Source organism: Crinia signifera, chromosome 8 (genome assembly GCF_055691185.1).
Source record: "Crinia signifera chromosome 8, ASM5569118v1, whole genome shotgun sequence".
Taxonomy (NCBI): domain Eukaryota; kingdom Metazoa; phylum Chordata; class Amphibia; order Anura; family Myobatrachidae; genus Crinia; species Crinia signifera.
In genome coordinates this window covers 11,595,015-11,612,033 of record NC_139224.1, presented here as the reverse complement: position 1 = coordinate 11,612,033, position 17,019 = coordinate 11,595,015, and the positions used below count along the sequence as shown (strand labels likewise).

The window sequence follows — 17,019 nt, the reverse complement described above, 5'->3', positions numbered from 1 at the left end:
GTATTTTCTGGCTGACATTGCAATGTTCCTTATTAAATATGCATCTAAATAAATGTAAAGGTCAGATGTGCGCCGCTCAACCCGCATGGCGCAGTAATCTGTATTCCCTTCTTGTAATAACAGTGATCAGTCATTAGAATTATGTGCCCACGCCAAGCGGCATTACCCCATCACTGATTCCTATTGGCGTTTCCAGCACCTCATTATGGCCCTTATTCTGGTTGGTGCGGCCGGAGCCGCACACGGTGCTCCGGCCGCACAAACCAATCCCCGCCCACGAGACGGATCGCCACGGCCGTCCGTACACGGACGGCTGGCGATCCGCATAAAAATGGTGGGGCGTACGCCTCCACCATGGTGGGAGCTGCCCCCTGCATTCGATGGTCGTCGACCATCGAAGGCAGGGCCGCACGCCACAGCAGCTCCCGCAAGCTGAGACCACACGGACAATCGTCCGTGTGATAGCTTGTATGGGGGCTGAGAGCTGACATCCGGCGACGTCAGCTTTCCGCCCCCATCAGTGGCGTCATACCCTGATTAGCATGCATACGCCCCGCGTTTGCATGGGAACGCCCATGAAACGCGGGGCGTATACATAGGGAAATGAGGGTATGAAGCCCCTCACGCCCCTATACGCCCCCTTTGCGGCGGACGAAATACGTCTGCGGCGAATGGGGCTGCACATGCGCAGATTGACCTCTGCGCATGTGCAGACTAAAAACATCGGCGGTACGGCCGCACGCGGGCCGTACCGTCCGATTCAGAATAAGGGCCTATGTACGCTGCTGAGACGCCGCCATCTGACAGGCCAGACTCACCGGTCATTAAACGCAGAGCAATCGTCATATGTCACACTAATGCCTCCCTCCGATATATAGCCGCCTGTAACGCAAAACATTCGCCATCGATTCATTTCTATATGTCTTATAAACCATCGTCAGTCAGCACCTCTGCTGCAGGAGTCGATTTTTACTAAAGGTCGATTTTGGTTAAAGTTGATCAATTTAAAAAACAACCTTTATCGATGTTGGCCTTGCAGAACAAACATTTTCCAGCATTTTAAAATAATTATAAAAATTAAATTGTCAGTAAATGTGTGTCTGCCCCCCCCCCCCCCCCCCCCCAATCTGCAATTACCTGTACAGGCGTATATATAGTGTTCCTTCCAGGAACCTGGGCCGTGCCTTGACGAAAAGGGGCAGACCCGGCCGCCGCCTTCAAGAAAAGGGGTGGGCCCGGCCCCTCCGAAGGCTCTCTACTCCCGGGGAAGCGCCGGGCTTCGCCTTTAACAGCGGCACCGGACTTCCCCGGTCACACAAGAGGGGTCGGAGGCAGGCTGTTTTTGCGGGGCGCTGCCAGAGGACAGGGCGCATTTTGCCCTTTAAAAATCGGGCAAACACTAGGTATAATAGGTGGTAGTGTAGCTCAGCAAAATGGGCCTGTTCAGACTTGATCGCAGGGCCCATCGATCAGGTAAACACAGCCCGCCATCCCTGGGCACGGCTTGTGCTGTGCAAAATCCATTCGGCCACCATCAAATGGATTTGCCCCTGTTTGCAGCCACCGACTCGGTGCTGTGATGGCCGTGGGGAGATCGTAAGCGGCTGTCCCTCCCAACGGCCGGGCAGCGCCTGCATTCTGTGGAGCACTCCCAGAAAATGCCAGGTTGCTGCCCCAAATGCCACTGGCCATCAATCTTGTGAATAGCTTTGTTCGGTTATCGGTAGGGCTGCAAATTGCACCTCCTGTTATCATACTATTACTTTTACAGATATTACTCCTGTCACTCTTCCAGTTGTTTCTACGTTTACTACTCCAGTTATTTATCCTGTTACTCCTCCTTTTATTACTTCTACATTTACTGTATTTCCAGTTACTCCACCTGTTATTCCTTGTTTCTCCTCCTGTTACTCCTCCTGTTATTCCTCTTATTACTTCTACATTTACTGTATTTCCAATTACTCCTGTTATTCCTCCTGTTACTCTTCAAGTTACTCTTCCAGTTATTCCTCCTGTTAATCCTCCTGCTACTCCTCCAGTTACTCCTCCTGTTACTCCCCCTTTTTCTCCTAATGCTACTCCTCCAGTTATTCATCCTGTTATTCCTCCAGTTAGTCCTCCTCTTATTCCTCTTGTTACTCCTCCTCTTATTCCTCTTGTTACTCCTCTTGTTACTTCTCCAGTTATTCCTCATTTTATTCCTCTTGTTACTCCTCTTGATACTTTTCCTCTTTTTCCTCTTGTTACTCATCCTCTTATTCCTATTGTTACTCCTCCGGTTACTCCTCTTGTTACTCCTCTTGTTACTCCTCCTGTTATTCCTCCTGTTACTCCTCCAGTTAATCCTCTTGTTACTCCTCATTTTATTCCTCCTGTTACTCCTCCAGTTATTCCTCCTTTTACTCCTCTTGTTACTCCTCTGTTACTTTATCCTATTATTCCTCTTGTTACTCCTACTTATATTCCTCCTCTTATTCCTCTAGATATTCCTCTTGTTACTCCTCCTGCTACTCCTCTTATTACTTCTCCTGTTATTACTCCTGTTACTTCTCCAGTTAATCCTCTTGTTACTCCTGTTATTCCTCCTGTTACTCCTCCAGTTATTCCTCCTTTTACTCGTCTTGTTACTCCACTAGTTACTCCTCTTGTTACTCCTCCTCTTATTCCTTTTATTCCTCCTGTTACTCAATCTGTTACTCCTCTTGTTATTCCTCCTGTTATTCCTCCTGTTACTCCTCCAATTATTCCTCCTTTTTCTCGTCTTGTTACTCCTCTTGTTACTCCTCCTCTTATTCCTCTTGTTACTCCTCCTGTTACTCCTCCTGCCAGAGCAGCAGAGAAGACGATTAGTTTTCTCGGCCGTTCAGAAGACTCCAATTGACTCTGTTAACCTTTTGACTCCGTTGACCATGTGCACGTCAACTATATAGGGTGGACCGAGTGTTGACCCAATTCTGGTCAACCTAATGAGCCAATGGTTTCAGGGTGACCTCTGTGTCCTGCTGATAGCAATACAGCCCATTGTACGGATGTCACACATAGGAAACACGTCACACTTTGAGGTATATGTATCAAATCGTGGAGACAGTTAAAGTGGAGAGAGATAAAGTACCGGTCAATCAGCTCTTAACTTCCATGTTACAGGCTGTGTTTGAAAAGTGATAGGAGCTGATTGGTTGGGATTGGTGGACGGATGTGAATGAGCCCCTTCTTCCAACCAGCCTTTATGCATATCATGTAATGTGACCTCCGTCAGTATATGTATTATCTCTGTTTGCTCCTCTTTCCGCCTGTATATTATTTATAAACCTGTTCCTATGCCTTTTCACAACTGCAAATAGCTTATTTACTATAGCGTGAGAGCCAATTGCTAATGGGAGGAACAGAAATGTGCATGAGGCAGGTGGGTCATCCACCTGCGCTGCTGTCCGCCTCACAGTCTCCCTTTTCCACAGATCTCGATTCCTTCCAGACCAGGACCCGGAGTACGGTGTCTGTACGGGAGGGACAAGGGATGGTGCTGCTGTGCGGACCACCTGCTCACTCTGGAGGTAACAGCAGATCTCAGATGCGGGGTCTTTGTTTGATTACTGAGCATTGGGCGCCCTCTACTGTTCATCTGCCGTATGGCATGCTGACTGTATTTCTTCATACTTTTCCATGCACCTTAGTAATATTACCATGTTAAGGTACACACTGAGCTTTTTTCCCCCTGCACTGCCACTTTCCCCAGGGGTGGACAGCTTGCCATAGCAGGAGGCTATGGTAATACCATCAGATGAGCGGCGTCTGGCAGCAATGAAGCGGGAGCGAGCAACAGTGCTCACCGCTGCCCCGTACACACTGCCCATAATACATCTATTACACCCTATACAGACATAGGACACTACACCCCTGCCCCCGAGAAATTGAGGGGCAGATTCATTAACCTGTGGGGTACTCCCCAAAGCTAATTGTCAGCCCTGACACTGTACCAAATACACTATTAATATTTAAAACTATAGATGGTCTGTAGTATAGGCTTTATCACACATAAATAAGTGGGCAGGAAAAGGTTAAACATCCCATAAAAATAAATACACAAACACAATATTACAAGCATTACTGCACTTTCTAAGCTCACGTTCTCCCACTTCATGGTAAAGCTCCTGTCTCTTCTTCCTGGTAGCTGCTTTCTGGTCCAGTGCAGGAAGACTCCGAAGCTGCTGCCACCAGCAAACCAGAACACCCCCCTCGTGCCTGCATTTATCTATAAGTGGCACCTATGAGTCTTTTCAGCAGCAAATAATAAAAATAAAAGTTCTGGGGCGCTTTTACACCCAGGTCAAGGGGCAAACGTGAGTGAAGGATCAGCACTCTCCTGGGCAGCATAGAGGGAGAATTAACGCTGCGGTGTAGTGAGACCACAGACGGGGGCAGTGATTGCAGAGTGCCTAGATGGATTACTTGTCTTTCTTACAAGGAACGGTTTCAATAGTTCTAATGGGCAAATGAAACAGTTGGGAAATAATCTGATTGCCACGTATGGGGCTAGGAAGTAATGATGCTTTCCCCACATGAGGTCACATTGTCAGATGCTTCTGGGGGTTTTGTTCTCCCTCCTCTGGGCCAATGCATTTATAACGCTGATGGAATCTAGAATTTACAGAATGTGTGAAAGCGTGAGCTGTGTAATAATATACATGTTGTAGTGTTGTGTGTCACAGAAGCCATGACCTGCTCATATCACTAATAGGACACGCTAGTTTTACTTTTTTTAAGCAGTTATATATTTGGGCTTTGCAGAATATCTCAGGACATGTTGGGGTGTAGTCAGTGCTGGTGCCAGCCATTTCACCGCTGACCTGGGAGTGGGGGTGCGGCCGACCTGCCGTCCACCTGCTTCAGCGCCCGGTCGACCGTGGATGGGGGGTGTAGTGTCCTATGTCTGTATAGGGTGTAATAGATGTATTATGGCCAGTGGTCAGTACATGTTGGGGTGTAGTGTCCTATGTCAGTATAGGGTGTAATAGATGTATTATGGCCAGCGGTCAGGACATGTTGGGGTGTAGTGTCCTATGTCTGTATAGGGTGTAATAGATGTATTATGGTCGGCGGTCAGGACATGTTGGGGTGTAGTGTCCTATGTCAGTATAGGGTGTAATAGATGTATTATGGCCAGTGGTCAGGACATGTTGGGGGTGTAGTGTCCTATGTCTGTGTAGGGTGTAATAGATGTATTATGGTCAGCGGTCAGGACATGTTGGGGTGCAGTGTCCTATGTCTGTATAGGGTGTAATAGATGTATTATGGCCAGTGGTCAGGACATGTTGGGGTGTAGTGTCCTATGTCTGTATAGGGTGTAATAGATGTATTATGGCCAGTGGTCAGGACATGTTGGGGTGTAGTGTCCTATGTCTGTATAGGGTGTAATAGATGTATTATGGGCAGCGGTCAGGACATGTTGGGGTGTAGTGTCCTATGTCTGTATAGGGTGTAATAGATGTATTATGTACAGCGGTCAGGACATGTTGGTGTGTAGTGTCCTATGTCTGTATAGGGTGTAATAGATGTATTATGGCCGGCAGTCAGGACATGTTGGGGGTGTAGTGTCCTATGTCTGTATAGGGTGTAATAGATGTATTATGGCCGGTGGTCAGGACATGTTGGGGGTGTAGTGTCCTATGTCTGTATAGGGTGTAATAGATGTATTATGGTCAGAGGTCAGGACATGTTTGGGGTGTAGTGTCCTATGTCTGTATAGGGTGTAATAGATGTATTATGGCCAGCGGTCAGGACATGTTGGGGTGTAGTGTCCTATGTCTGTATAGGGTGTAATAGATGTATTATGGTCAGCAGTCAGGACATGTTGGGGTGTAGTGTCCTATGTCTGTATAGGGTGTAATAGATGTATTATGGGCAGCGGTCAGGACATGTTGGGGTGTAGTGTCCTATGTCTGTATAGGGTGTAATAGATGTATTATGGCCGGCGGTCAGGTCATGTTGGGGTGCAGTGTCCTATGTCTGTATATGGTGTAATAGATGTATTATGGCCAGCGGTCAGGACATGTTGGGGTGTAGTGTCCTATGTCTGTATATGGTGTAATAGATGTATTATGGCCAGCGGTCAGGACATGTTGGGGTGTAGTGTCCTATGTCTGTATAGGGTGTAATAGATGTGTTATGGTCAGCGGTCAGGACATGTTGGGGTGTAGTGTCCTATGTCTGTATAGGGTGTAATAGATGTGTATGGCCAGCGGTTAGGACATGTTGGGGTGTAGTGTCCTATGTCTGTATAGGGTGTAATAGATGTATTATGGCCGGCGGTCAGGACATGTTGGGGTGTAGTGTCCTATGTCTGTATAGGGTGTAATAGATGTATTATGGCCAGCGATCAGGACATGTTGGGGGTGTAGTGTCCTATGTCTGTATAAGGTGTAATAGATGTATTATGGCCAGCGGTCAGGGCATGTTGGGGTGTAGTGTCCTATGTCTGTATAGGGTGTAATAGATGTATTATGGTCAGTGGTCAGGACATGTTGGGGTGTAGTGTCCTATGTCTGTATAAGGTGTAATAGATGTATTATGGCCAGCGGTCAGGGCATGTTGGGGTGTAGTGTCCTATGTCTGTATAGGGTGTAATAAATGTATTATGGTCAGCGGTCAGGACATGTTGGGGTGTAGTGTCCTATGTCTGTATAGGGTGTAATAAATGTATTATGGTCAGCGGTCAGGACATGTTGGGGTGTAGTGTCCTATGTCTGTAAAGGGTGTAATAGATGTATTATGGTCAGTGGTCAGGACATGTTGAGGTGTAGTGTCCTATGTCTGTATAGGGTGTAATAAATGTATTATGGTCAGCGGTCAGGACATGTTGGGGTGTAGTGTCCTATGTCTGTATAGGGTGTAATGTATGTATTATGGCCAGCGGTCAGGACATGTTGGGGTGTAGTGTCCTATGTCTGTATAGGGTGTAATAAATGTATTATGGTCAGCGGTCAGGACATGTTGGGGTGTAGTGTCCTATGTCTGTATAGGGTGTAATAGATGTATTATGGCCAGCGGTCAGGACATGTTGGGGTGTAGTGTCCTATGTCTGTATAGGGTGTAATAGATGTATTATGGTCATCGGTCAGGACATGTTGGGGGTGTAGTGTCCTGTGTCTGTATAGGGTGTAATAGATGTACTATGGTCAGTGGTCAGGACATGTTGGGGGTGTAGTGCCCTATGTCTGTATAGGGTGTAATAGATGTATTATGGCCGGCGGTCAGGACATGTTGGGGTGTAGTGTCCTATGTCTGTATAGGGTGTAATAGATGTATTATGGCCAGCGGTCAGGACATGTTGGGGTGTAGTGTCCTGTGTCTGTATACGGTGTAATAGATGTATTATGGCCAGCGGTCAGGACATGTTGGGGTGCAGTGTCCTATGTCTGCATAGTGTGTAATAGATGTATTATGGTCAGTGGTCGGGACATGTTCGGGTGTAGTGTCCTATGTCTGTATAGGGTGTAATAGATGTATTATGGCCAGTAGTCAGGACATGTTGGGGTGTAGTGTCCTATATCTGTATAGGGTGTAATAGATGTATTATGGCCAGCGGTCAGGACATGTTGGGGTGTAGTGTCCTATATCTGTATAGGGTGTAATAGATGTATTATGGCCAGCGGTCAGGACATGTTGGGGTGTAGTGTCCTATGTCTGTATAGGGTGTAATAGATGTATTATGGCCAGCGGTCAGGACATGTTGGGGTGTAGTGTCCTATGTCTGTATAGGGTGTAATAGATGTATTATGGTCAGCGGTCAGGACATGTTGGGGTGCAGTGTCCATGTCTGTATAGGGTGTAATAGATGTATTATGGCCAGCGGTCAGGACATGTTGGGGTGTAGTGTCCTATGTCTGTATAGGATGTAATAGATGTATTATGGCCAGCGGTCAGGACATGTTGGGGGTGTAGTGTCCTATGTCTGTATAGGGTGTAATAGATGTATTATGGCCAGCGGTCAGGACATGTTGGGGGTGTAGTGTCCTATGTCTGTATAGGGTGTAATAGATGTATTATGGCCAACGGTCAGGATATGTTGGGGTGTAGTGTCCATGTCTGTATAGGGTGTAATAGATGTATTATGGCCAGCGGTCAGGACATGTTGGGGTGTAGTGTCCTATGTCTGTATAGGGTGTAATAGATGTATTATGGCCGGCGGTCAGGACATGTTGGGGTGTAGTGTCCTATGTCTGTACAGGGTGTAATATATGTATTATGGCCAGTGGTCAGGACATGTTGGGGGTGTAGTGTCCTATGTCTGTATAGAGTATAATAGATGTATTATGGCCAGCGGTCAGGACATGTTGGGGTGTAGTGTCCTATGTCTGTATAGGGTGTAATAGATGTATTATGGTCAGCGGTCAGGACATGTTGGGGGTGTAGTGTCCTATGTCTGTATAGGGTGTAATAGATGTATTATGGCCAGCGGTCAGGACATGTTGGGGTGTAGTGTCCTATGTCTGTATAGGGTGTAATAGATATATTATGGTCAGCGGTCAGGACATGTTGGGGGTGTAGTGTCCTATGTCTGTATAGGGTGTAATAGATGTATTATGGCCGGCGGTCAGGATATGTTGGGGTGTAGTGTCCATGTCTGTATAGGGTGTAATAGATGTATTATGGCCAGCGGTCAGGACATGTTGGGGTGTAGTGTCCTATGTCTGTAAAGGGTGTAATAGATGTATTATGGCCGGCGGTCAGGACATGTTGGGGGTGTAGTGTCCTATGTCTGTATAGGGTGTAATAGATGTATTATGGCCGGCGGTCAGGTCATGTTGGGGGTGTAGTGTCCTATGTCTGTATAGCTGTAATAGATGTATTATGGCCAGCGGTCAGGACATGTTGGGGTGTAGTGTCCTATGTCTGTATAGGGTGTAATAGATGTATTATGGTCAGCGGTCAGGACATGTTGGGGTGCAGTGTCCATGTCTGTATAGGGTGTAATAGATGTATTATGGCCAGCGGTCACGACATTTTGGGGTGTAGTGTCCTATGTCTGTATAGGGTGTAATAGATGTATTATGGCCGGCGGTCAGGACATGTTGGGTTGTAGTGTCCTATGTCTGTATAGGGTGTAATAGATGTATTATGGCAGGCGGTCAGGACATGTTGGGGTGTAGTGTCCTATGTCTGTATAGGGTGTAATAGATGTATTATGGCCAGCGGTCAGGACATGTTGGGGGTGTAGTGTCCTATGTCTGTATAGGGTGTAATAGATGTATTATAGACGGCGGTCAGGACATGTTGGGGTGTAGTGTCCTATGTCTGTATAGGGTGTAATAGATGTATTATGGTCAGCGGTCAGGTCATGTTAGGGTGTAGTGTCCTGTGTCTGTATAGGGTGTAATAGATGTATTATGGTCAGCGGTCAGGACATGTTGGGGTGTAGTGTCCTATGTCTGTATAGGGTGTAATAGATGTATTATGGCCAGTGGTCAGGTCATCTTGGGGGTGTAGTGTCCTATGTCTGCATAGGGTGTAATAGATGTATTATGGCCAGTGGTCGGGACATGTTGGGGTGTAGTGTCCTATGTCTGTATAGGGTTTAATAGATGTATTATGGCCAGCGGTCAGGACATGTTGGGGGTGTAGTGTCCTATGTCTGTATAGGGTGTAATAGATGTTTTATGATCAGTGGTCAGGACATGTTGGGGTGTAGTGTCCTATGTCTGTATAGGGTGTAATAGATGTATTATGGCCAGTGGTCAGGTCATGTTGGGGGTGTAGTGTCCTATGTCTGTATAGGGTGTAATAGATGTATTATGGCCAGCGGTCAGGACATGTTGGGGTGTAGTGTCCTATGTCTGTATAGGGTGTAATAAATGTATTATGGCCAGCGGTCAGGACATGTTGGGGGTGTAGTGGCCTATGTCTGTATAGGGTTTAATAGATGTATTATGGCCAGTGGTCAGGACATGTTGGGGTGTAGTGTCCTATGTCTGTATAGGGTGTAATAGATGTATTATGGCCAGTGGTCAGGTCATGTTGGGGGTGTAGTGTCCTATGTCTGTATAGGGTGTAATAGATGTATTATGGCCAGTGGTTAGGACATGTTGGGGTGTAGTGTCCTATGTCTGTATAGGGTGTAATAGATGTATTATGGCCAGCGGTCAGGACATGTTGGGGTGTAGTGTCCTATGTCTGTATAGGTGTGTATTATGGCCAGTGGTTAGGACATGTTGGGGTGTAGTGTCCTATGTCTGTATAGGGTGTAATAGATGTAATATGGCCGGCGGTCAGGACATGTTGGGGGTGTTGTGTCCTGTGTCTGTATAGGGTGTAATAGATGAATTATGGCCAGTGGTCAGGACATGTTGGGGTGTAGTGTCCTATGTATGTATAGGGTTTAATAGATGTAATATGGCCAGCGATCAGGACATGTTGGGGTGTAGTGTCCTATGTCTGTATAGGGTGTAATAGATGTATTATGGCCGGTGGTCAGGACATGTTGGGGTGTAGTGTCCTATGTCTGTATAGGATGTAATAGATGTATTATGGCCGGTGGTCAGGACATGTTGGGGTGTAGTGTCCTATGTCTGTATAGGGTGTAATAGATGTATTATGGCCAGCGGTCAGGACATGTTGGGGGTGTAGTGTCCTATGTCTGTATAGGGTGTAATAGATGTATTATGGCCAGCGGTCAGGACATGTTGGGGGTGTAGTGTCCTATGTCTGTATGGGGTGTAATAGATGTATTACGGCCAGCGGTCAGGACATGTTGGGGTGTAGTGTCCTATGTCTGTATGGGGTGTAATAGATGTATTATGGCCAATGGTCAGGACATGTTGGGGTGTAGTGTCCTATGTCTGTATAGGGTGTAATAGATGTTTTATGATCAGTGGTCAGGACATGTTGGGGTTTAGTGTCCTATATCTGTATACGGTGTAATAGATGTATTATGGCCAGCGGTCAGGACATGTTGGTGGTGTAGTGTCCTATGTCTGTATAGGGTGTAATAGATGTATTATGGTCAGGACATGTTGGGGGTGTAGTGTCCTATGTCTGTATAGGGTGTAATAGATGTATTATGGCCGGCGGTCAGGACATGTTGGGGTGTAGTGTCGTATGTCTGTATAGGGTGTAATAGATGTATTATGGCCAGTGGTCAGGACATGTTGGGGGTGTAGTGTCCTATGTCTGTATAGGGTGTAATAGATGTATTATGGTCAGCGGTCAGGACATGTTGGGGGTGTAGTGTCCTATGTCTGTATAGGGTGTAATAGATGTATTATGGCCGGCGGTCAGGACATGTTGGGTTGTAGTGTCCTATGTCTGTATAGGGTGTAATACATGTATTATGGCCAGTGGTCAGGACATGTTGGGGTGTAGTGTCCTATATCTGTATACGGTGTAATAGATGTATTATGGCCAGCGGTCAGGACATGTTGGGGGTGTAGTGTCCTATGTCTGTATAGGGTGTAATAGATGTATTATGGCCAGTGGTCAGGTCATGTTGGGGGTGTAGTGTCCTATGTCTGTATAGGGTGTAATAGATGTATTATGGCCAGTGGTTAGGACATGTTGGGGTGTAGTGTCCTATGTCTGTATAGGGTGTAATAGATGTATTATGGCCAGTGGTTAGGACATGTTGGGGTGTAGTGTCCTATGTCTGTATAGGATGTAATAGATGTATTATGGCCGGCGGTCAGGACATGTTGGGGTGTAGTGTCCTATGTCTGTATAGGGTGTAATAGATGTATTATGGCCAATGGTCAGGACATGTTGGGGTGTAGTGTCCTATGTCTGTATAGGGTGTAATAGATGTTTTATGATCAGTGGTCAGGACATGTTGGGGTGTAGTGTCCTATATCTGTATACGGTGTAATAGATGTATTATGGCCAGCGGTCAGGACATGTTGGTGGTGTAGTGTCCTATGTCTGTATAGGGTGTAATAGATGTATTATGGTCGGTGGTCAGGACATGTTGGGGGTGTAGTGTCCTATGTCTGTATAGGGTGTAATAGATGTATTATGGCCAGCGGTCAGGACATGTTGGGGTGTAGTGTCCTATGTCTGTATAGGGTGTAATAGATGTATTATGGCAAGTGGTCAGGCCATGTTGGGGTGTAGTGTCCTATGTCTGTATAGGGTGTAATAGATGTATTATGGTCAGTGGTCAGGACATGTTGGGGTGTAGTCTCCTATGTCTGTATAGGGTGTAATAGATGTATTATGGCCGGCGGTCAGGACATGTTGGGGTGTAGTGTCGTATGTCTGTATAGGGTGTAATAGATGTATTATGGCCAGTGGTCAGGACATGTTGGGGGTGTAGTGTCCTATGTCTGTATAGGGTGTAATAGATGTATTATGGTCAGCGGTCAGGACATGTTGGGGGTGTAGTGTCCTATGTCTGTATAGGGTGTAATAGATGTATTATGGCCGGCGGTCAGGACATGTTGGGTTGTAGTGTCCTATGTCTGTATAGGGTGTAATACATGTATTATGGCCAGTGGTCAGGACATGTTGGGGTGTAGTGTCCTATATCTGTATACGGTGTAATAGATGTATTATGGCCAGCGGTCAGGACATGTTGGGGGTGTAGTGTCCTATGTCTGTATAGGGTGTAATAGATGTATTATGGCCAGTGGTCAGGTCATGTTGGGGGTGTAGTGTCCTATGTCTGTATAGGGTGTAATAGATGTATTATGGCCAGTGGTTAGGACATGTTGGGGTGTAGTGTCCTATGTCTGTATAGGGTGTAATAGATGTATTATGGCCAGTGGTCAGGTCATGTTGGGGGTGTAGTGTCCTATGTCTGTATAGGGTGTAATAGATGTATTATGGCCAGTGCTTAGGACATGTTGGGGTGTAGTGTCCTATGTCTGTATAGGGTGTAATAGATGTATTATGGCCAGTGGTTAGGACATGTTGGGGTGTAGTGTCCTATGTCTGTATAGGGTGTAATAGATGTATTATGGCCAGCGGTCAGGACATGTTGGGGTGTAGTGTCCTATATCTGTATACGGTGTAATAGATGTATTATGGACGGCGGTCAGGACATGTTGGGGTGTAGTGTCCTATGTCTGTATAGGGTGTAATAGATGTATTATGGCCAGTGGTCAGGTCATGTTGGGGGTGTAGTGTCCTATGTCTGTATAGGGTGTAATAGATGTATTATGGCCAGTGGTTAGGACATGTTGGGGTGTAGTGTCCTATGTCTGTATAGGGTGTAATAGATGTATTATGGCCAGTGGTTAGGACATGTTGGGGTGTAGTGTCCTATGTCTGTATAGGGTGTAATAGATGTATTATGGCCAGCGGTCAGGACATGTTGGGGTGTAGTGTCCTATATCTGTATACGGTGTAATAGATGTATTATGGACGGCGGTCAGGACATGTTGGGGGTGTAGTGTCCTATGTCTGTATAGGGTGTAATAGATGTATTATGGCCAGTGGTTAGGACATGTTGGGGTGTAGTGTCCTATGTCTGTATAGGGTGTAATAGATGTATTATGGCCAGTGGTCAGGTCATGTTGGGGGTGTAGTGTCCCATGTCTGTATAGGGTGTAATAGATGTATTATGGCCAGTGGTTAGGACATGTTGGGGTGTAGTGTCCTATGTCTGTATAGGGTGTAATAGATGTATTATGGCCAGTGGTTAGGACATGTTGGGGTGTAGTGTCCTATGTCTGTATAGGGTGTAATAGATGTAATATGGCCATCGGTCAGGACATGTTGGGGTGTTGTGTCCTGTGTCTGTATAGGGTGTAATAGATGAATTATGGCCAGTGGTCAGGACATGTTGGGGTGTAGTGTCCTATGTATGTATAGGGTTTAATAGATGTAATATGGCCAGCGATCAGGACATGTTGGGGTGTAGTGTCCTATGTCTGTATAGGGTGTAATAGATGTATTATGGCCGGTGGTCAGGACATGTTGGGGTGTTGTGTCCTATGTCTGTATAGGATGTAATAGATGTATTATGGCCGGCGGTCAGGACATGTTGGGGTGTAGTGTCCTATGTCTGTATAGGGTGTAATAGATGTATTATGGCCAGCGGTCAGGACATGTTGGGGTGTAGTGTCCTATGTCTGTATAGGGTGTAATAGATGTTTTATGATCAGTGGTCAGGACATGTTGGGGTGTAGTGTCCTATGTCTGTATAGGGTGTAATAGATGTATTATGGCCAGTGGTTAGGACATGTTGGGGTGTAGTGTCCTTTGTCTGTATAGGGTGTAATAGATGTATTATGGCCAGTGGTTAGGACATGTTGGGGTGTAGTGTCCTATGTCTGTATAGGGTGTAATAGATGTAATATGGCCGGCGGTCAGGACATGTTGGGGTGTTGTGTCTTGTGTCTGTATAGGGTGTAATAGATGAATTATGGCCAGTGGTCAGGACATGTTGGGGTGTAGTGTCCTATGTATGTATAGGGTGTAATAGATGTAATATGGCCAGCGATCAGGACATGTTGGGGTGTAGTGTCCTGTGTCTGTATAGGGTGTAATAGATGTATTATGGCCAGTGGTCAGGACATGTTGGGGTGTAGTGTCCTATGTCTGTACAGGGTGTAATAGATGTATTATGGCCAGTGGTCGGGACATGTTGGGGTGTAGTGTCCTATGTCTGTATAGGGTGTAATAGATGTAATATGGCCATCGGTCAGGACATGTTGGGGTGTTGTGTCCTGTGTCTGTATAGGGTGTAATAGATGAATTATGGCCAGTGGTCAGGACATGTTGGGGTGTAGTGTCCTATGTATGTATAGGGTTTAATAGATGTAATATGGCCAGCGATCAGAACATGTTGGGGTGTAGTGTCCTATGTCTGTATAGGGTGTAATAGATGTATTATGGCCGGTGGTCAGGACATGTTGGGGTGTAGTGTCCTATGTCTGTATAGGGTGTAATAGATGTATTATGGCCAGCGGTCAGGACATGTTGGGGTGTAGTGTCCTATGTCTGTATAGGGTGTAATAGATGTTTTATGATCAGTGGTCAGGACATGTTGGGGTGTAGTGTCCTATGTCTGTATAGGGTGTAATAGATGTATTATGGCCAGTGGTTAGGACATGTTGGGGTGTAGTGTCCTTTGTCTGTATAGGGTGTAATAGATGTATTATGGCCAGTGGTTAGGACATGTTGGGGTGTAGTGTCCTATGTCTGTATAGGGTGTAATAGATGTAATATGGCCGGCGGTCAGGACATGTTGGGGTGTTGTGTCTGTATAGGGTGTAATAGATGAATTATGGCCAGTGGTCAGGACATGTTGGGGTGTAGTGTCCTATGTATGTATAGGGTGTAATAGATGTAATATGGCCAGCGATCAGGACATGTTGGGGTGTAGTGTCCTGTGTCTGTATAGGGTGTAATAGATGTATTATGGCCAGTGGTCAGGACATATTGGGGTGTAGTGTCCTATGTCTGTACAGGGTGTAATAGATGTATTATGGCCAGTGGTCGGGACATGTTGGGGTGTAGTGTCCTATGTCTGTATAGAGTATAATAGATTTATTATGGCCAGCGGTCAGGACATGTTGGGGGTGTAGTGTCCTGTGTCTGTATAGGGTGTAATAGATGTATTATGGCCAGCGGTCAGGACATGTTGGGGTGTAGTGTCCTATGTCTGTATAGGGTGTAATACATGTATTATGGCCAGCGGTCAGGACATGTTGGGGTGTAGTGTCCTATGTCTGTACAGGGTGTAATAGATGTATTATGGCCAGTGGTCGGGACATGTTGGAGGTGTAGTGTCCTATGTCTGTATATTGTGTAATAGATGTATTATGGCCAGCGTTCAGGACATGTTGGGGTGTAGTGTCCTATGTCTGTATAGGGTGTAATAGATGTATTATGGTCAGCGGTCAGGACATGTTGGGGTGTAGTGTCCTATGTCTGTATAGGGTGTAATAGATGTATTACGGCCAGCGGTCAGGACATGTTGGGGTGTAGTGTCCTATGTCTGTATAGGGTGTAATAGATGTATTACGGCCAGCGGTCAGGACATGTTGGGGTGTAGTGTCCTATGTCTGTATAGGGTGTAATACATGTATTATGGCCAGTGGTCAGGACATGTTGGGGTGTAGTGTCCTATATCTGTATACGGTGTAATAGATGTATTATGGCCAGCGGTCAGGACATGTTGGGGGTGTAGTGTCCTATGTCTGTATAGGGTGTAATAGATGTATTATGGCCAGTGGTCAGGTCATGTTGGGGGTGTAGTGTCCTATGTCTGTATAGGGTGTAATAGATGTATTATGGCCAGTGGTTAGGACATGTTGGGGTGTAGTGTCCTATGTCTGTATAGGGTGTAATAGATGTATTATGGCCAGTGGTTAGGACATGTTGGGGTGTAGTGTCCTATGTCTGTATAGGATGTAATAGATGTATTATGGCCGGCGGTCAGGACATGTTGGGGTGTAGTGTCCTATGTCTGTATAGGGTGTAATAGATGTATTATGGCCAATGGTCAGGACATGTTGGGGTGTAGTGTCCTATGTCTGTATAGGGTGTAATAGATGTTTTATGATCAGTGGTCAGGACATGTTGGGGTGTAGTGTCCTATATCTGTATACGGTGTAATAGATGTATTATGGCCAGCGGTCAGGACATGTTGGTGGTGTAGTGTCCTATGTCTGTATAGGGTGTAATAGATGTATTATGGTCAGGACATGTTGGGGTGTAGTCTCCTATGTCTGTATAGGGTGTAATAGATGTATTATGGCCGGCGGTCAGGACATGTTGGGGTGTAGTGTCGTATGTCTGTATAGGGTGTAATAGATGTATTATGGCCAGTGGTCAGGACATGTTGGGGGTGTAGTGTCCTATGTCTGTATAGGGTGTAATAGATGTATTATGGTCAGCGGTCAGGACATGTTGGGGGTGTAGTGTCCTATGTCTGTATAGGGTGTAATAGATGTATTATGGCCGGCGGTCAGGACATGTTGGGTTGTAGTGTCCTATGTCTGTATAGGGTGTAATACATGTATTATGGCCAGTGGTCAGGACATGTTGGGGTGTAGTGTCCTATATCTGTATACGGTGTAATAGATG

At 46.0% G+C, this 17,019-nt stretch overlaps 1 protein-coding gene across 1 annotated transcript in view; it reads left to right on the top strand.

Annotated features, from left to right (window-relative positions):
- LOC146026917 (contactin-4-like) overlaps positions 1 to 17,019 on the top strand; it is a 133,440-nt gene that overhangs the window by 73,420 nt on the left and 43,001 nt on the right. Inside the window, exon 5 of the mRNA XM_083157963.1 lies at positions 3,456 to 3,683. Within this exon, the coding sequence (XP_083014089.1) occupies positions 3,456 to 3,683 (228 nt within the window). The remainder of the gene's footprint in view (positions 1 to 3,455; positions 3,684 to 17,019) is intronic.